Here is a 21370-nt window from a genome sequence, read left to right on the forward strand (position 1 = left end):
TTCTGCACATATTTATTATAAACCTAACTGATAATGTCCCATTTTTTCTACTGACCTGTTGAGTAGTGGCCTCATGCATCTTTCAAGCTACTGAAAAACTGCCTAAAAACTGCAGGAGCTTTGAATACTTTTCCCACAATGACCAAAGACTGTAAGGAGTGAGCTGTCTCTATCTATTTGGGACTCAGCATACTTGATTATATAATTGATTTATACAGTATGTATAATTGATATATACTGTCCTTGAAAGGGAGAAGATGGTTACATGGCATCAGAAAAAAATCAGGGGAAATGAGATGGGTCACTGGTTAGCTTCCATGTTTAGTCATTGTTCAAGTGAAAACCATGCATGCATCTCACACACTATTAGATGAGAACATTCACAAACTAGAAATACAAGATTGAGGATTGCCCTTTTGGCTTATCTTAATCCTACTATTAATATTTCTTCAGAAATTGAAAAATCTAGGTCAAATATGAAAGTGGATGGGATACTGGGACAACAGGTATAAATAGGAGGTATGAACCAGGATGTTTGGTCATTCAGTGTTTCCTGTTTGCCAGAGCAAAAAGCAGAAGAGTTTGGAAAATATTAGTGGCTAATCTTCAATATAACCAGGTGTTGACACCTGTTCTTCCCAGAATATTGGCATCATTAGAATAAATCAATACAGGCTTTGGTGCCCATAGGTAGTTATTAACTGAGTAAACGGTTTATTTTTAATTCCGTCAGCAAATATAATCATGGAAGGAAACCCATAAGGCTTACATTAAAAGAAGTACATAGCAACAGAGAACTCTGTAGCAAGTAGAAACTGCCTTGCCACTTGGCTTCATGTCACAAAAGACACAATACTTTACGTGTGTGTTGCAGATAGGAATGTCTTATGAAGCTTGGGCAGAAGAGACAGTAGAATGGCAATGCAAATCCCTAGAAGTTAAGAGTTGAATCAACTACTCTCCTTTGGATTAGCAGTTTGTATCCTGCTACTGGGCCCTGGTGGAGATTGACCACTGGACCACAGAGACCATCAAAGCCTGACACCTTAGCTGGTCTTATGAATGGGCTATTTTGAATTGTATAGCAGAATTCCACTCTGAAATGGAAAGGTTATATACATCAGTAGGTCTGGAAGGAACAAGTAAATTGATGAGCAGGTGGCTCAGATTCCCATGGCACTTGGTTTTATTGATTTGCTGCCTCTACCTCCACCCACACTTAGGGATTCATGAGGAGTTTCACTTAACAGAGGAGAAAACTTGGGCCTTCTTTATATATGAGTGTCTACAGCATGGCACTAGCCATCGCCACTGTGATACAGGACTGAAAAAGCAGTAGTAGGCACCTGGGTGGCTCAGTGGTTAAACATCTGATTTCAGCTTAGGTCATGATCTAAGTGTCCTGGGATCGAGCCCTGCACTATCTCCCCACTCAACTTGTAATCTGCTTGTCCCTCTGTACCCTCCCATCCTGCTCAGGTGCACTCTTTCTCTCTCCCTAATAAATAAATAAAACATTAAAAAAGTAGTAGTGACACAAAAGGACAAACATTATATGACTCTATTTACATGAGGTACCTAGAACAGTCAAATTTGGAGAGACTGAAAGTAGCACAATGGTTACCAGTGGCTGGGAGGCTGAGGAAATGGGATTTATTGTTTAACGAGTACAAAGTTGAAACTTTAGGGATGCTGAAAAATTTCTGGAGATGGGTGGTGGTGATGGTTGCACAACAATGTGGATGTACTTAAGATCACAGATTACCCTTAAAAGTGGTAGGTTTTGGGCGCCTGGATGGCTCAGTGGGTAAAGCCGCTGCCTTCGGCTCAGGTCATGATCTCAGGGTCCTGGGATCGAGTCCCACATCGGGCTCTCTGCTCAGCAGGGAGCCTGCTTCCTCCTCTCTCTCTCTCTCTGCTTGCCTCTCTGCCTACTTGTGATCTCTCTCTGTCAAATAAATAAATAAAATCTTTTTTTAAAAAAAGTGGTGGGTTTTGTGTTAAACATATTTTTACCACAATGAAAAAAAAAAAAAAAACAGTAGCCAAAGAAAATTCTCCCAATGGGTACAACTTTGGTTAATATGACCAATAGCCTTATGAATCTGCACTGATCTACAGATAATACCTAAAATAGTTGGTCAGAGACCTAAAGAATTCAAGACTGGAAGACTGATTACAAGGATATCAGTATGCACCTCTGGGAATTAGAAATCTGTTAATATATGTGTAACGTAGGCTCCCCAGAGGCATTCAGTCGAGAGGATGCCCTTAATAATGGGGTGGACACCTTGGAGAATGAAACCCATTCTCTAGTTGTCAGGTACCTCTTTCTATAGCCATATCTGTGCTTCTATAGTAGAACCATATATGTAGAGATGATGGTAGCAGAAGTGGGGGCCACACAGGAGTGGAATAATACAAACATCTATTTTTAGATTTGATCTGACTACCACCACTGCTGAATGTCTAACGTGCCAACAGCAGAAGCCACCATGAGTCCTCATACAGCATAATTCCCTAGCTGGTCCCTCCTGTTGGCTACATGTGGGATAAGTTGTTTGTATTGGATCCTTTATCCACAGTCACAATTATTTGTTCTTATTGGAATAGATCCTTTTTCTAGATATGATATTGCCTTCCTTGCCTGCTTTGCTTCTACTAGTATGACTACCATGGACTCCTAGAATGCCCCATCCTTTGCCTTCCGATCATGCATTACATCATCTAGTAACAAGAAACTGATTTTGCAGTAAAAGCAGTAGGAGTCATGTCCCTGAATTTTAGGGTAGCCATGTCCCTGAATTTTACCACATGCCTCATTACCAAGAAGTAGGTGGCTTGATAGAAAGCTGAGGTGCCTAGCTGGCGACAATACCTTGAGAGGTTAGGACACTTACCCAGGATACAGATGTATCTTAAACCATCAGAAATGGTGTCATTTCTCTTATAGACAGAACACACTGTCTAAAACCAAGGAGCGGAAGTGGGTATGATCTCCCTTCCATTACCAATAATGACCCACCTACAAAAGTTTTGCATACCATCCCCTCAACCTTTAGATTGGTGAACTGAGAGGCTTGGGTGGGCAAAGAAATATACTTTCGTCAGTAAACACACAGGCATGTGCTGGTAACTTGGAAGCAAAGATTGCTCTCCAACAGACAGAGGAGAAGGTCACTGTATTGATTGGTGACTGGTCAATCAGGTGATTGGTCCTGATTACGAAGAGAAACTTGTGTTGCTGCTACATAATAAGGCATGAATGACTATGTTCAGATCCCAGAGAACTCCCATGTCCAAAGACAATAGTCAGTGAGAAACTATAGCCAACAAATAAAGATAGATCCTTAGTATCAGTGAAAGTTTGGATCCCTCCCACCAGTTTAAAAAAAAAAAAAAAAGTCATGCAGGCCAAGATGCTCAGAGAATGGAAGGACGGGGGGAGCATTGCCCTGATTATCAAATAAGACCTCATGACCAGTTATGGAAATGGTTCTCTAGCATCCATATTTTATAATTATTTACTTCTCCCCTTTTCCTTTTATGTGAAAGAACACATATGTGAAAATAACCACGGACAGTGGTTAATATTATAGTTTAGCTCCAAGTGAGAATATGATTGAATCGACATAGAGAAACTGATAGGACATTGTGTTTCCCCTGTTTTGTTTTGAATTCTCTTCATCCAAATGAAGAATAGATGGGCTGTGTGGTTGTTTTCCAACTGTCTCTCCAGTCCCATTTTCTGCCTTTCTCTAACCAACTCCGTACCATGAGAGAATGACCTGGTAAGGACTCTGACACCTGAGCTCCTTTGCCCTGCAGCTGTCAAAAGGTTCAGCCAATAGGAGGCATAACAAGGAAGCTGAAGGGTCCAAGGAGAGAGATGGTGGGGTATTTCTTCCCCACTCCCTTCCTACCAGATAAGTGGCAGCAATTTTGCCCCTCTACGTATGGCTAACATTCCTTTCAGGCAACCTCTTCCATGGCCATGGCTCTTGCTGAGTTTTGGTAACACCTCAACCTCCCTTCCTACCCATAGACCTCAGAGTTGTGATGGCTTCCGACTGTTGATGGTCAAGACCTCTGCCATTTCTTATTGGTTCTCTCAACCGTGCCCACATCTCTGTACGTGGTCCTTTTATTAAGCTTCCTTCTATTAAACCTAAGTAGGTTTAATAGAACCTACTAAATTCATAGGGGTGAATTTTGAAGTATTTGTTATTGAGGTATAAACAACATTCAAGAGAACACACAGATTTTAAGTGTACAGTTTAGTGAGGTTTAACAAATGTGTACATTCATGTGACCACCATCCTCATCAGGATATAGACTGTTTCCATTAGGTCAGAATTTCCTTTGTGTTCCTGCCTTGTCAAAGGCAATCATGTTATTTATTGTCACCACAGATTAGTTTTGCCCCTCTTGAGCTTCTTATGAATGGAATCATAAAGTATAATTCACTCAGCAACCACATTATCGAGTATACGAGTATTTCATTCTTTTGATTACTAAATAACAGTCCATTGTGTGAATATGATATGGTTTGTTTTTCTGTTCATCTGTTGATGATGTTTGGGTTGCTTCCAATTTTAATTGTGACTAAAGCTGCTGTAAAATTTGTGTACATATCTTTCTGTGGATATAAGTTTTATTTCTTTTGGATATATATCTAGAGGTGGAATTCTTTGTCACGGGAGAGATGTACATTTAACTGTATAGGAAAGTATCAAAGAGTTTTCTAAATCGGCTGCACCAAACCTTTAGAGCATACCATCTCCCCAAATTAGGACAAGCCAAGACAGATATGAAAAGTGACAAACTTTAAAATGTTATTAGGATTAGACAGTAATAGTCAATTGACTATTCTAAACACATTAGTGGCACAGATACTGAGAGATTCAGTTAGTAGCTCCAGCAGGTGCCTCCCTCCCCTCCATTCTCAGCAATAATCAGGCTTTAAAACGTCCCCTCCCACTCAGACATGTGAAGTCTCACTCCTTAGGTTACCAGCTAGCTGTTAGAAGAGAAGTAGCTAAATAAATTGATTTACACTTACATGTGAATGATGGTCAGGTCTCACTGCATTTAATGCCCCAGAACATTTTTATTTTACAAGCACAGTTTTGTGTGTGTGTGTGTGTTTTAAGGGAAAGGGTAGGGCAGGGGCAGAGAATGAGACAGAGAGAGAGAGAGAGAGAATCTTAAGGCAGCTCCATCCTCAGCACAGAGCCCTAGGGCTCAATCTCACAACCCCTAAGATCATGACCTGAACTGAAATGAGAAGTCTGACACTTTATTAATGGATTGAGTCACCCAGGAGCCCCTAAAAGAAAAGTTTTATTTCACAAAGGAATTAACCACTAATAATAGCCTTGTCATTGACATTTGGAACAAGGAGAGGAGATTATCTTTTCCGTACACTTCAAAAATATATGAGTTGAAAATGACACCCGTAGTAAACCAATGTGCATTCAAATTCTAGTTTTTACATTGAGAAAAGAAAGTAGGTAGCTTTTCAATGTCTGTGTCCTAGTTCATTGTCTTGGGGACAAGCGTCTGTTCCTTTTAGCACCAATCACTTGTTCATCTTAAGTACCTATAATTTAAGTTTGAGCTTGGTTGTTTTTTTTTGTTTTTTTTTTTTTTTTTTTTTTTTTTTTTTTTTTTTGACAGATCGGAGCCCCCCACAGAGTCAGGCACAATCTGGGCACTCACTACACGTATCTGTTGACCAGTACGTTAAGGTTGAAGGGACTTGTAAACTATACAGTGTCACGGATGCCCCAGTTACAATACCGATCTTTATTACTCCCCATACGAAGAATGCAAATCCTCCTCCTCCCGCTGAATGATGCTAATGCTATGAACAGGACAGGGGGTGAGCGAGGAAAAGGAACCAATCCAGAGCAGGGGCTCCTGCAGCAGAATTCGGTGGGACACTTTAGAATGTGTGTTCCCAGCCCTGACCAACAGAATCCAGAATTCGGGCCTGGGTCAAGGTCAAGGAAGCCCTGATTTGGAAGGTGTGAAAACGGTGACAACCGCACCCGCGCTGTCGGTGCTGAGAAATGTTAGGGCGTACCTTGAAACGTCGTGAAGGAAGCGTCTGGAAGATGTTCCTCTGTGAGGGCCTTCCATGCCACGCTTTTCGGAGGAGTCTCGCTGTTGCGTGCGTTTCACTCCTCAGAGTGAGGCTGGCAAGTTAGAGTCTTCTTTTTCATACCCCTCCTGCTCTAGGGGAGGACGCCAACTGCAAAGTCAAGAGGCAGAGGACAGAATTAGACATTCGGTTTTGAACGGTCCTCCTGGAGAGCCCGGCCTCTCACACTGCGTCACCCTTTCGCCGAGGGTCTCCCGGGCAGGCGGGGGTTCCCTGCAGCCGGCTCTGTGCTCTCCCCGCCTCTCCGTGCCCTCACCCTCCGCCCCGGCGGCGCCCCGGGAGCTCGGCGTCCGGCGCAGCCTCTTTTGGTACCGAGGCCTCCAGGTGCCCGGCACGAAGGCGGAGCCGGGTCCAGCCGCCTCCCCGGCGCCTCGGATGAGACCCCCGGGAGCTCAGGGGCCCCAGCGCGGCGGCTCCTGGCGCCCGGCCTCCCTGAGCTGTGCGCGCTCCTCCCTCCGGCGAGCGGGGCGCGAAGCCCGCGAAGCAGAGCGCAGTGCGCACAGCCGAGTGGAGCACGAGGGGCAGTGGCCGCGCAGCCGCGCCCGCCGCGGGAGCCCGCGCTCGAGCCAGCCGCGCGTGGACGCTCGGACCATGGCTGCCGAGGGACGCGGCCCCCGCGTCCAGCTCTGGGCGGCGGCGCTGCTCCTGCTCGGTCTGCCGCGCCTCTCGGTGCGGGCGGATGGTGAGTGTGCGCGGGGTGCCGGGGGTGGCGCGTGGGGTCCGGGAGGGGAAACCGAGGGTCGCTGGGGTGCTCTCCCCCGCAAGCCTGGCGGGGAACGACGCGAGCGGCGCCCGGGCGACCCTGTGTCCCTCGCCTGACCCACCGAGTGTCCGCTTGCCCCAGCGTCCCCCACCCCAACCCCGGTCTGTGAACCCTTCCTCCAGGCACTGGAGAAAGCCTGTGCGATGGTCCGGCAGCCCGCAGTTAGCCTTCCGAAAATCTTCATGAGAGGTCTATCACAATGAAATCACGTCTAGGGTGCCCTGGAACCTCTTCGGCAGAGGTAGAACTTTCCACGTGTATTGAATGTCCTCCTGGTGCCAGGGCGGAGAAGATTCTTCCCTCGGTTGTTTGGCTAGGTCCAAGAATATTTTAAAGATGAGTGGGAATCAAGTAGATAAAGGGGAGAAGAGAATGTCTTGTGGGGGAGGAAATAGCATGTGCAAAGGGCCTGTGAATAGCAGGGGAAATGGAATAAATGATGAAGTGGCTGGGGCCGAGACTGCAAGGTGAGGATGTCATTTGACACAAAGCTGGAGAAGTAGATAAGGAACAGATTATTGCAGGTTGAAAGAATCGACCTGCTTTTTTTGTTTGTTTTTTGCTTCTTGAACCTCAATTAAGCTTTCAGTACTTCCCTTAAATTGGCAGGATAAGAGCCTATATCGGCTAAGTTTTGAAAAGTTAATTCAGCTGTATTTTGATTTTGGAACAAAACCCTGTTGACTTGGTGGAGGAGAATCTGAGAGAAAAGAAGCCAGCTGTTCCCACATCCATGAACAGTTTCTAGAAAATCCAAGCTTGAGACAAATTACATTGATGAAGGAGGAAAAACCCTCACCTTTGGGATGCTTTGTGTATTTTTTTAAAAAAGATTTTATTTATTTATTTGACAGAAACACAGTGAGAGAGGGAATACAAGCAGGGGGAGTGGAAGAGGGAGAAGCAGGCTCCCCCCTGAGCAGGGAGTCTGATGGGGGGGGGGGCTCTATCCCAGGAACGGGGGATCAGGACCTGAGCAGAGCACACAAGGACTGAGCCACCCAGACAGCCCCAGCTTTGTGTATTTTTAAACGTCATTGATTTTTAGTAAGCAATATCGATGAAAATCCAAGCTTGAGACAAATTACATTGATGAAGGAGGAAAAACCCTCACCTTTGGGATGCTTTGTGTATTTTTTTAAAAAAGATTTTATTTATTTATTTGACAGAAACACAGTGAGAGAGGGAATACAAGCAGGGGGAGTGGAAGAGGGAGAAGCAGGCTCCCCCCTGAGCAGGGAGTCTGATGGGGGGGGGGCTCTATCCCAGGAACGGGGGATCAGGACCTGAGCAGAGCACACAAGGACTGAGCCACCCAGACAGCCCCAGCTTTGTGTATTTTTAAACGTCATTGATTTTTAGTAAGCAATATTGATGAAATGAGAAGGCTCCACAAAAAGAAGCATGGTGATTAGGGAAAGAAGAAACTTCCAGATATTATCTTAGAATTTTTGGTACTTTTGTCCTTAGTGCCAGCTTGAAAACTTCCAGATATTATCTTAGAATTTTTGGTACTTTTATCCTTAGTGCCAGCTTGAAAAACTCTTTATTTCTAATTAAAGATGATGTCTTATTTCTTCATAACCTTAGATTACTAGAGAAGAAAACAGTTTTAACTTTGAAGGCTCCCCATAATAACTTCATTTTTTTTAATTGAGATGTAATTCACATAAAAGTTGCCATTTAAAAATTCACAATTCAGGGGTTTCTCATATATTCATTATGTTGTTCAGCCATCACCACAATTTAACTCCTGAAAATGTCTATTCCCTCAGACAAAATCCCATATTTATTAGCAGTCAATCCGATATTCATTTTTTACTGTAGTATTTTTTTTTTGCCTGACACAGAGTCATGAAAATTAAGCTGATTTTAAAGAATGTAAGTAGAATAAATTGGAGTTAGTATTAACTTTTGAACATTGTATACTATTGTACCAACTTAATTCCTTTTAAAGAATTATCTCTGCAGTCAAAGAAGCTTTAGAGTTTCACCCTATTGTTACTGCTTAAATAGAATGCCAAATGAATACGGATCAGTATTTTGCACCTCTCTGGCTTGAGGTGGGTCATAGAAAAATGGAGGCAGAAATATCACTGGAGAAGGAGAGAGTAACAGCAGCACGGAGTTTGTTTTCTTGTTGCTCCTTGCCAGAAATGCTTCCATTTCTCCCTTCTCCTTTCTTTCCTTCTCCCCCTACCCCAGTTATGGGTACACTTGCTTTCAAGAAACTCCATTTGCTGAGTTCCAACTTTTATAATAGAGCCATTCAAGAATTAGAGCCTATATTATGAAAGGATTCTTTTCTTTACCAAATATAAGTTTAACTACTACCACTTTCCACATTTAGTTATTTGTGTTCTACAGTGATGGAAGGAAGAAGAAGAAAGGTTCAGCTAAACTGTGATGTGTTATAGACATTTGAAGAGAGACTTGGAGTTCTTAAAAACTCTATTGACCTATTAAAAATAAGTCAGTGAGATAAATTCAAATGAAGAATATTTAGTTTACATTTGGCTAGTAAGATATGCACTTGATATATAAAAGATATCTGTGTTTTTTTCCTTTTTTCTACTGTACTTTTAAAATACTTTTGAAACTGAAAATTTTTCACATTAATTGGATGCAAATTAACTGCAATACAGGAAAGGATTCATTAATTCAACATATAATTTATTGAGCATCTACTGTAAGCAAGGTACAATTTTCACTGTTGGAGATAGAATGGTGAGGAGAAATAGGTCCTTGCTATCAGGTAGCTTAAAATCCAATGGGTTAGAGAGTCAGTAGGCAAATGATTACATGAATGGAATGTGAAGCTGCAAATCTGATAGGTGATGAAATTAAAGGATAGAGATACTGTGAGAGCATGTACTAGAAAGTTTAGATTTGGTGTAGGAGGGTCTGAGGGGAAAGAATGAATGTCTAGGTAGAGAATATCATGATACAAACAAAACAAAACTGTGAGCAGGGAAAATGGGCCATGTGATAAGAGAATGGCTGGAGCCAAGAGTCCAAAGTGGCAGTGGTTTGAAATTATGCTAAGGAAATTGGAGGGGGTAGAATGAGGTAGGTCCTCATAAACAAAAGTTTTGTTTTAATCCAAAAAAGGGAAGGAAGCCGCTGGATGATTTCCAGTAGTAGAATGATAAGATTTGCATTTTGAAAAGATCACCCTGATTGTGGTGTAGGGAGAAATGGATGGGACCAGGGCAAGACTAGATATAGAGAGACTGTATAGGATGCCATTTTAGTTGTGCAGGTGAGAGACGGTAGAGGTATAAAGGTGGGTGGGGTGAATGGAAAGGGTCTGGACTGAAGAGAAGAATGGGAGTCATCTGTGTTAAGTATGGTCTTTGAAACCATGCTTGTGGATAGAATCCTAGGGAAAGGTTTCACAGTGAGGAGAGATGACCTAGAACTGAGCCTGGAGTGAAAAAACAGATTTAGGGTTATTGACTCTGTGTTCATGAGATTTATTGTCCTGTAATTTTCATTTCTTAAAATGTTCTTGGTATTGCCATCAGGATCATGATGACTTTCTTTTAAGATTTGTTTGTTTGTTTGTTTGTTTTAGAGAGAGTGAGCATGGGAGAAGTACAGGGAGAGAGTCTCAAACAGACTCCATGCTGAGAGCAGAGTCCAAAGTGGGGCTTGATATCACAACCCTGAGATCACAGCCTGAGCCAAAAGCAAGTTGGATACTTAACTGACAGAGCCACTCAGGTGCCCCTGGGATTATGATGATTTCTAAAATAGGTTGGGAAGCTGTTCCCTCTTCTGTTCTCTGAAAAGATTGCTGCAAAGGGGCGCCTGGGTGGCTCAGTCAGTTAAGCGACTGCTTTCGGCTTGAGTCATGATCCCAGGGGCCTGGGACAGGCTCTCTGCTCTGTGGAGAGCCTGTTTCTCCCTCTCCCTCTGCCTGCCTCTCTGCCTACTTGTTTTCTGTCAAATAAATAAATAAAATCTTAAAAAAAAAAAAAAACAACCTTAAAAAAAAAGATTGCTGCAAGGTGAGCTGTTGTTTTGCTTTATTTAGTGTTTGATAGTGAGATCATATGTGTTTGAGGGTTTTCTCATGGGAAGATTTTAAATGAAGAATTTATTATTATTTTTAAGATTTTATTTATTTATTTTAGATAGTAGAGTGGGAGAGAGAGAGAGGGAGGGAGGGAACGAGGGGTGGAGGTGGAGTGGAGAGGGAGAGGGAGAAGCAGTCTTCCCACTGAGCAGGGAGCTTGACATGGAGCTCAATTCCAGGACTCTGGGATCATGACCTGAGCTGAATGCAGACACCCAACCAACTGAGCCACCCAGGGGCCCCTAAATGATGAATTTAATTTCTTTAAGTAGGTAAAGAGATACTCAGATTTCCTTTTTCATTTAGAGTTGGTTTTAAGTTTGCTTTTTAATGAAATTTGTCCATTTCATCTAAATTTTCGTCCAAATGTACTGCATATATGACATAAAAATCTTGTTTTCTTTTCAGTGTCCATGGGATCTGTAGTGATGTCCCCTTTCATTCTTGATATTGCTAATTTGTATTTTCTCTATTTTTTGTCTTGATTAATTTTGCTAGGGATTTATCAATTTTATCATTCTTTAGAAAGAAGCAAATTTTTGCTTTATTTTCTCTATTGTATATCTGCTTTTCATTTCATTGATTTTTGTTCCATTTTTATTTTCTTCCTTCTACTTTTTTAGAAACTTTAATTTTATGTTCTTTTGTGTTTTTAAGATAGAAAATTAGATCATTGGTTATCAACTATTCTACCTTTGTAATATGAGCATTTGAGACTCTAAATGTCCCTCAAATACTACTTTAGTTTCTCTAGCAGTTTTTGTCACTTACATAAAAATATTTCAGTTGTGGTTTCTTCTTTGAACCATGGTTTATTTAGAAGTGTATTTTGTAACTTCCTTGCACAAGGGGATTCTCCTAGTTATTATTTTGCTATTAAGGGGCAGTATAATTTGGTGCTTACGATTAAGGATGTAAACGCTGGTTTTGTATCCCAGCTGTGTGATCTTGGACAAATCATTAATACTAAATCTTAACTATAAATTGGGAGAGTAGGGGTGCCTGGGTGGCTCAGTCAGTTAAGCATTTGCCTTCAGCTCAGCTCATGATCCCAGGATGCTGGGATTGAGCCCTGCATCAGCCTCCCTGCTCAGCAGAGAGCCTAATTCTCCCTTTCCCTCTGTGGCTACCCCTGCCTATGCACATTCTCTCTCTCTCTCTCTGAGAAATAAATAAAATCTTTTTTATAAAAAATAAGGATAATAACACCTACATCACAGAGTTATTATAAAGATTAATTTAATGAGTATTTGTCAAGTAATTTGAATAACACCTGGCCCATAGTAAACACTGTATAAGTGTTCAGTAAATAAAACAAGTGATTTTAGGTTATTTGTATTGTGATTTTAAAATATGCTTTGTATGATTTCAGTGTTTAAAAGTTTTTCGATTTATCTTGTAGCTCAGTATTTGAACAATTTTACAAATGTCCTTTGTGTGTCTAAAATGAATGTGTATTTTGTAGTATACAGTATTGTGCATTGGTCCTTACATCAAGTGTGTTAATTTTGTTGCTTAAATCTTCTATATTCTTCCCAAGTTTTCCTGTTTTATCAATTACTGAGGAGGATAGTGTTTAAAATTATTAATTTTAACTGTGGATTTTCCAGTTCTCCCTGTAGTTTTGTTAATACTGCTTTCTTTCAGTCTAGAGTTGTTATTTAAGTGTTTAAAATTATTTTATATTACTCATGAAATAACTATCATCATAATAGAACCTGTTCTTCTCTAGCGATGTCTTTTTTAATAACAGCTTTATTGAAATATGATTCATATGCCATACAATTCACCCATTTAAAGTGTGTGATTCACTGGTCTTTAGCATATACTCACAGAATTATGAATCACTACACACAATTTTAGAACAGTTTTTTTTTTGCCCCCAAATAAACCCTATATCCATTAACATTTACTCCTTGTTTCTCCTCAACTCCCCAAGTCCTCAGCAACTACTTTCTGTCTCTGAATTTGCCTGTTTTGGACATTTCATGTAAATGGAATCACACAATATGTGAGCTTCTGTGACTGGCTTCTTTTACTTAGCATAATGTTTTTATCCATTTGCAGCATGTATCAGCACTTCATTTCATTTCACTGCCAAATAACATTCCATTGTTTGGATATTCATACCGTACTTTATTGATCCATTCATCAGTTGATGGTCACTGAGTGGATTCTACTTTTTGGCTGTTATAAGCACAATTTTACAATTATGAACTCAATTTATTATTTATTACACATAATTCTGCTATGAACATTCATATAGAAGTTTTTATATAAGTATGTTTTTAGTTCTCTTGGGTATTCATCTGAGAGTGTGATTGCTGGGTCATATGATAACTCTATGAGAAATTGCTATTAACTGAGAAACTTCTAGGCTGTTTTCCAAAGCAGCTACATTCTTTTACATTTCCACCAGCAGTGTTTGAACGTTCCACTTTTTCTACATCCTCACCATCATTTTTGTCAAAATATGGTTTTTTTGATGATAGCCATCCTTGTGGGCATGAAGTAATATCTCGTGGTTTTGATTTATGTTTTTCTGTTGGCTAATAATGTTGAACATCTTTTCATGTGCTGATTGGCCATTTCTTTAAAGATGTCTGTTCAGGGGTGCCTGGGTAGCTCAGTCAGTTGGGTGTTTGCCTTTGGCTCAGGTCATGATCCCCTTTCCCTCCCCCTTTGTCCCCTGCTGCTCGTGCTCTTTGTCTCTCTCAAATAAATAAACAAAATCTTTTTTTTTAAAGGTGTCTGTTCAGATCCTTTGCCCATTTTTAATTTTTTTAATTTTTAATTTTTTTTAAGATTTTCTTTATTTATTTGACAGACAGAGATCACAAGTAGTCAGAGAGGAAGGCAGAGAGAGAGGGAGGGAAGCAGGCTCCCTGCGGAGCAGAGAGCCTGATGCGGGGCTCGATCCCAGGACCCTGGGACCATGACCTGAGCTGAAGGCAGAAGCTTTAACCCACTGAGCCACCCAGGCATCCCTGCCCATTTTTTAAATACCATTTTAGCCCTTCTTAAATATACAGTTCTGGGGCATTAAGTATACTCACATTGTTGTACAAGCATCACCACCACTCATCTCCAGAACTTTTTCATCTTTGCCAGCTGCAACTCTGTCCCCATTAAGCATTAGTTCTCTTTCCTCCCCACCCCAGCCCTGGAAACTCCCTTTCTATTTTCTGTCTCTGTAATTTGACTGATTTAATTCACTTAATATAATGTCTTCAAGATTTATCCATGTTGTATCAAATGTATCAAATATTTCTTCTTTTTAAGGCTGATTAATATTCCATTGTGTGTATGTTTATGTATATATACACAGATATATATACATACATATATGTATATACACCACATTTTGTTTATCCATTCATCTGTTGATGGACACTTTTGTTGCTTCTGCCCATAGGCATTGTGAATACTACTGCTGGGAATTTGTATGAATATCATTCAAGTGCCTCCTTTTATTTCTTTGGGCATATACCCAGAAGTAGAATTGCTGGATCACATGGTAATTCCACATTTAGTTTTTTGAGGAATCACCATACTATTTTCCACAGCAGCTGCACTATTTTATAATCCCACCAGCAGTGCATAATAGTTCCAATTTTTCTCTACATTCTGCCAATACTTGTTATTTTCTGTTCTTTTTTTATTAATAGCCATCCTAATGAGTATGAAGTGGTATTTAATTGTAGTTTTGATTTGCATTTCCCTAATGGTTAGTGCTGTTGTGCATCGATTTTCAAGTTTGTGAAACGTCTTTGGAGAAACATCTTTTCAAGTCCTTTGCCCATTTTCAGTCAGGTTGTTTGGTTTCTTTAATTGTTGTTGAGTTGTTGGAGTTCTTCACCCCTTCTATATTCAAGTTTCTTATTTGATGTATATTTGTAGAAATTTTATTTCATTCTGTGGGTTGTCTTTTCACTTTATAGATTTTGTCCTCTGAAGCAAAAAGTTTTAAATTTTGATGAAGTTCAGTTTATGTATTTTCTCTTTGATTGTTTGTGCTTTTACTGTTCTATCTAAGAAATCACCGCATAATCCAAGATGACAAAGATTTCCTATGTTTTCTTCTAGGTGTTACAGTTTTAGCTCTTCCATATAGGTCTTTGATTCTCTTTGAGTTAGCTAACCTGTAGGGAGTGAGGCAGGAGTCCGACGTCACACTTTTGCATGTGTCCCTACAGTTGTCCCAGCCCCATTTCTTAAGAGACTCTTCTTTTCTCATTGGATAGTCTTGACACCCTTGTTCAAAATCAGTTGCCTGTAAATGTGAAGGTTTCTTTCTGGAATCTTATTCTCTCTTCCATGTCTCTTTATTATCTTATTATTTTCCATCTTTTTAAACTCTTTACTACATTTTGGATGATTTCTTCTGATTTCTGTTTCAAGGATAAGTTCTTTGTTCAATTGTGTCTGATATGCAGCCAAAAACACTGATTGCATTTTTAATTTATCACTGTATCTTTAATTTCTAGAAGTCCTATCTGGTTCTTTTTTGGATCAGCCAAGCCACTTTTTATGGTTTTCTATTCTTTGCAGGTATTTTCAGATTTGTCTTTTATTCCTTTAAGTATAGTAATCATCACTGTTTTATAATCTATGCCTATCAATACCAGTATCAAATTTCTCTTTGGATCAGTGTCTGTTGAATGTTATATATGCTGCTTCTTACTAGTGGTGCCTTGTCTCCTACAGACTTAGTTGTCATTGTCTTTGAAAAAATATTTGCATGGAATTTCCTGAAGCATAAGATGAAAGTATTTTTTTCTCTAGACAAGATTTATGTTTGCTCCTACCAGGTTTCTAGATAAATGTAAATATCATGTCACTTTAAGCTAAATTCACAGCTTAAAGTATTTTAGAGGCCAGTTTTTGTTAGTACTGCAATTCCCAATGAGTATTAGCACTTGGGTTCCTAGCACCAGGACAACTCTTCCAACAGTCCCCTGAGAATGAGGGGAGGAAACGTTGTTTATCCTTGTTCACTCTTATCCTGAGAGTTTAACCCTTCAGGGTCCAAGCTTTGTGTATTAATGTGTGCATGAGATGGTATGGAGTGGGGAGGAGGTCTATCGCATTCCCTACCCTGTGAGCCCTGGGTTTTCTCTTTCAGCCTCCTTGCTCAGGGGTTTGGCCATCATCACCTCAGTTAAATTTCATAATTTTTTTTCCAGAAGCAAATGCCATTAATGCAAAAGTGTCTTGGGGCACATGCTTCTCCAGGCAGGGTCATCCAGTATAGTTGCTCAGGTTGTGTACTGCACCCTGGTACCAAGTCTGAGGGAGGACAAGTCACCTACAGATATGTTTATTGTGAAACATTTTTGCATTTTTCTCATAACTTTGGTTCCAAAGCTAAGGGATTGTTATATTTGTTATATTTACTTTGCAGTTGAAAACAGTTAAAGTGTCTCATTCTAATAAAATCAGTATATTATGAGAATTTTGCTAATAGAAGTGTCTCATTCTAACTGGGTGTTTGTATCCCATCTTTTTTTTTTTAATTTTTATTTATTTATTTGAAAGACAGAGATCACAAGTAGGCAGAAACAGGCAGAGAGAGGGGGGAAGCAGGATCCCTGCCAGGAGAGAGTCCGAGGCAGGGCTCGATCCCAGGACTCCAGGGTCATGAACTGAGCCAACGGTAGAGGCTTTAACCCACTGAGCCACCCAGGTGCCCATGTCCCCACCTTAAACTTGATCAGGTAATCTAAGGCACTGCATCACCTCTACAGGAAGCTCCTAGGGACTGCATTGCTCCCCTCCTCCTCTGTGGTTTTCTTGCCTAAAGCTCTCTTTTGCTTTCAGCTTCAGCTTCTACCTCTGCCTGAATTAATGTTCCCATTGCGCTCATCTGCCACACGTGTTTTGAGGTCCACTACATCCCCACATGCTGCAGGAAGCCAAGGTGCATCAGGCATAGCATCTGCTATCTTGTCTAGTTCAAGAGAAATGGCAGCAAACACAGTGAAGCTCATTGTGGGAAGGGCCTGGTAGTATCCTGAGACAATAAGACAGAGAGCAGAGAATGGGGAGAGCTGTGTATGGGGTCACCCTAGGGCTGAGGCAGGCAGAAGAAGAGAGAGCTGAGATTTAAATCAGTGCCCTGGGTCACCAACTGACCCAACTCAGGGGAACGGAGGACACTGAACCTTACCACATGGTGTTTGTAAAATAGCTTGTAGAAAGGAAGATTTGAAGGGTTTATCCAGGTAAACACGCCAGAGCAGAGCAGAGTTAACTTTTTTTTTTTTTTTTTTTTTTTTTAAAGAACACAGGAGCAAAAAACAGATTAAAACACCAAAGTAAGGTGCGCCTCACTGGTTCAGTCTGTAGCACCTGCAACTCTTGATCTCAAGGTACTGAGTTCAAGCCCCATGTTGGCCATGGAGCCTACTAAAAACAAAAACAAAAACAAAAACCCCACCAACGTTATTGTTATCACCTAGTCCCCAGGATGAGTGCAATAGGATAGCTGCTGCCCTCAGAGGTTCAGGCAAATGGTAAACTCCAGTTCTGACAGGTGTCTGCCAGAGAGTAAGTTGCCTGAGGTTAAACTCCCATGAATCCTGGAGTAAGCCTGTGTTCGTTCTTGTCCCCACACAGGGAAGCTTTTTGTGCTGGAGTCTCAGAATGGCTCTCAGGGCCTCGAACTGGAGGTGGCTCAGCTTTCCTGCAAGAGCAGGGGTGCTCACCTGGTGTCTGCGGAAGAGCTGCGGACGGTGGTCCAGGACTGTGCCTTTGCTGTGTGCACCACCGGCTGGCTGGCAGATGGCACCCTGGGGTAAGTCCGATGTGGGCAGGGAGTGGGGGAGATGCTCTCCTTCCCATTCAACCCCTACTACCCCACCAGGGCTGATATGGGAGCTCAGTCATTATTTTATTGAGGTGCGAGGATAGGCAAAGTGCAACGGGCAGTAGCTTCCAGCACATTCTTGTTTTGAGTTCTCAAATAAAAACATTTTTGTGGAGTTCTGTCACAGTTTTCCCCCCTTTGTTATTTTGAATTTCCTTTTTAAGTTAAAAATAATACATGCTTGTAAAGAATTTCTAGTAATACAGATATGTGTCAAGTACCAAGTTTTTTTTCTCTTTTCTTTTTCTGCACCTCAATATAATTTCTGCACTGGTATAATTATCTCTTTCTCTGTGGCTGTTCATCTACAAACATATGAATAGGAGGGTGGTATGGGCACAGATTCTTTCCCCTTACTCCCATTGAAAAGTGGGGTGCGTGTCCTCTCCCTTTGAATCAGGGACAGCACAGTATCACCTTGACTGACAGAATACATCAGGAGCGAGACCACGTGACTTCTGAGGTTAGGTCGGAAAAAATCTTTGCCCAGATTTCTGGGACAGTCACTTTTGAGATGTCACGTAAGACATCTGCTTATCCTGAGTGGGCCACGCTGTGAGGAAGCCCAGGCTACAGGAAGATACCTCACATAGGTGTACCCACAGACAGCCCCCAGTGATGTCTAGCCCATAGCCAGCATTAACTGCCAGAAATGTGAATGAGGGTGCCTTGGCATGATTCCTGCCCTCAGCTGTCGAGTTCCTGCCAGTCTTTGAGTCTTCCCAGCTCATGCCTGAGACCAGACACTAGAGAGCAGAGACAAGCCATTCGCATCGTGCCCTGAATTCCTGACCCGAGGAATCCTTGTGGAGAAATAATTCTTGTGGCCAGCTAGGAGAAAACTGCCCATTCGTTCTGCTAACTGCTTCTTTAGTTATACCCAGAAAAGGCAGGAGCCATTCCACTGTCTCCTTCATGCCACAGGAATGTGAAAGAGCAAAATGGACTCCAGCAACTACTTTGGCTGATAATAACCTTGAAGATGGGCTGGCATATGACCATAGAAAACACACACAACCAGGCTGACTTACAACTCCAGTTGTGCCACATGTGAAGCAGTGGTTGAATAAAGAGGACAGCTAGGCTACCTCCAAAGCGTTTCAGTGACTCTGAAACTGTGGCCCTGACTGCTGGACATTTTACATCCAGGTTCCTAAACAGAAAAAACAGGTCCTGCATGCACATGTTTCCATGGTGTAGTCAAATGTTTCCATGGTGTAGATAACTCTGTTATTATCATTGCATCAGATAACCAGCATTTTCCGGAATTCTGAAGAGCCAGTTTGGAACCAGACTTCCCACCTCCCAGGCATTACAAATCAGGACTGAGTCTTTGGAAAGGTTTGCTGTAAAGTGTTAGGACATTATTAGTAGATCTCTGCATTGCTGAGATGATATTTTTTTGTAGCAAACATACTTGTTTGATATATTTACTATAAAACATATTAATACTAAAAATAAAAGTATTTTATTGTTTCTGGAACCAAGAAGTATCTGATCATCAGTATATACATTTCACTGTGGTTATTTCCTATACAGCCATCCCCCTCCACACTGAAAATCAATTAATTAAATGCCTGGTGCATCTTGCAATTGATGGCATAGTATACCTATAGTAGATCTGATCTGTATGTCCATGAATTTATGTTGAGTGTATTCATAAATCCAGAGTAGGTTGGAGACCTAAAGTGGTGAACACGAAATTGGAAACCAATTGTCTCCTAGAAGCTTTTGCAGATTCCATAAAGGATGGATGAAAAACAGTAGCAAATTAGATAGCCTCAGAGGACTAGGACAGAGATTTGAATTCAGGTTTTGTGGGGCAGGCCTGCAGAGTCCTTTGGTTTGGGCTGGGACTTTACAGGGCTATAACCCAGGAGTAAGAGTAAATTGGAAGAAGCATACAAGCCCTCATAGTAGCCACGGTATAGCTTAAAATCCTCTGGAGCCCATGAATGTGGCTGGATGATACTGGAGTTCCAGTGTTCCTGATACCTAGCAGAACTGATTTAAAAATCCACTCTAGAAGGGAATAACATTATTCTAGCAATTTATCTCCACAAACAATCTTATAAAATATAGGTTTTGTCCCCCAATATAAAATAATCAGTCACATAGGAGATAAGGCAACCAGAATAAAGACAACAAGTAGAAACTCTAAATATTTGTATTGGTAGATGCAGACTTCAAATAACTTTTTCAAATGTTCAAAGATTCAGAAGACAAGAAGGAGAATTTTGGAAAAAGACTGAAACTATGAAAATAACCAAATGGAAACCCTAGAAGTGAAGCACAGTAACCCAAATTAAGAGCATAATGGATGGATCTAACAGCTGATGTAAAAAGAGCCAAAGAAGAAATTAGTGAACTAGAAGATGTTTCAGAGGAAATATCCAGAATAAAGAACAGAAGAAAAAAAAGGATGAAAATACAGAAGAAAGGGTCAAAGGAAGTGATGCATGTGATTGGAATTCTGAAAGAAGGAGCAAAAGCAATATGAGACTTATATCCAGGCACAGATTTAAGAAGCCCTACAAAACCTGAGTAGGACAAATAAATTCAAACTTGGCACATCATGGTGAAACTGGTAAGAATCAAATACAAAGGAAAAATATTAAAAGTAATAACAAGTTCCTTCCAAGGAGCAATAATAAATGGACAATGAAAGCCCCAAAACAACTGAATGTTAGTTTCAAAGTGCGGCAAGGAAGTTATTATCAATCCAGAGTTTTATACCCAGTGAGAATATCTTCTTAGAATAAAAGTTAAATAAAGACATTTTCAGACAGACAAAAGATGAGAAAATCCCTTATATTAGACCTGCACTAAAGGAAACACTAAAGATTAATCTTCATGCAGGAGAAAAATAATTTCAGGTGGAAGGCTGGAGATGCAAAAAAAGAAATCAATGACAAGAGTAAATATGGGGGTAAAATGAATTATGTAATTGTTTAAAGCAGTAATAATAATACTAAACACTAAAAAATGGCACGTAGGTTAGGTAGTATTTTAAGTATACTAATACATAGTATATTTTAAGAATTTTTAAGTTGTATTATTGGAGAAAGGGGTAAAAGTAATATTAAATATTAATAAGTCATAACCACTAAAAGGATAGTAAAAGGATATATAACTTCCAGACCAATATGAAAAAATGAATGCCCAAAAAAGATTCAAGCAATCAAAATAGGGGAAAGAAAAGAGAGAAAGAAAGAATATGTGGAACTAATAGAGAGATGGCAGATTTCAAGAAGAGATCTGTGATTAAATGAGATTAAAATAGATGTGATGCTCCATTTAGAAAACAAAGATTTTAAAAATTCTACTATTTGCTGTTTGCCAATGACATTCCTAAATAAATCATGGGAAAAGAATAAATTATGGTTTGTTTATAAGTAGCATGTATGTAGAACTGAATGATACTTCATACTCAAACTTATAAGATGCTACTAAAGCTGTACCTAGAGGGAAACGTAAAACATTTAGATGCTT

The 21370-nt window shown here is 40.6% G+C and overlaps 1 protein-coding gene across 2 annotated transcripts in view; it reads left to right on the top strand.

The window, feature by feature from the left end:
* Window positions 1–6142: 6142 nt before the first annotated feature.
* The window catches only part of SUSD5 (sushi domain containing 5), a 53816-nt gene continuing 38588 nt past the window's right edge, over window positions 6143–21370 (top strand). For both annotated transcript variants that reach the window (XM_004774187.3, XM_045089071.1), the window contains exons 1-2: window positions 6143–6848; window positions 17629–17806. In XM_004774187.3, the coding sequence (XP_004774244.3) occupies window positions 6143–6848; window positions 17629–17806 (884 nt within the window). The remainder of the gene's footprint in view (window positions 6849–17628; window positions 17807–21370) is intronic.

This window comes from Mustela putorius, unplaced genomic scaffold (genome assembly GCF_011764305.1).
Source record: "Mustela putorius furo isolate JIRA1106 unplaced genomic scaffold, ASM1176430v1.1 tig00003834_pilon_pilon_pilon, whole genome shotgun sequence".
NCBI lineage: Eukaryota > Metazoa > Chordata > Mammalia > Carnivora > Mustelidae > Mustela > Mustela putorius.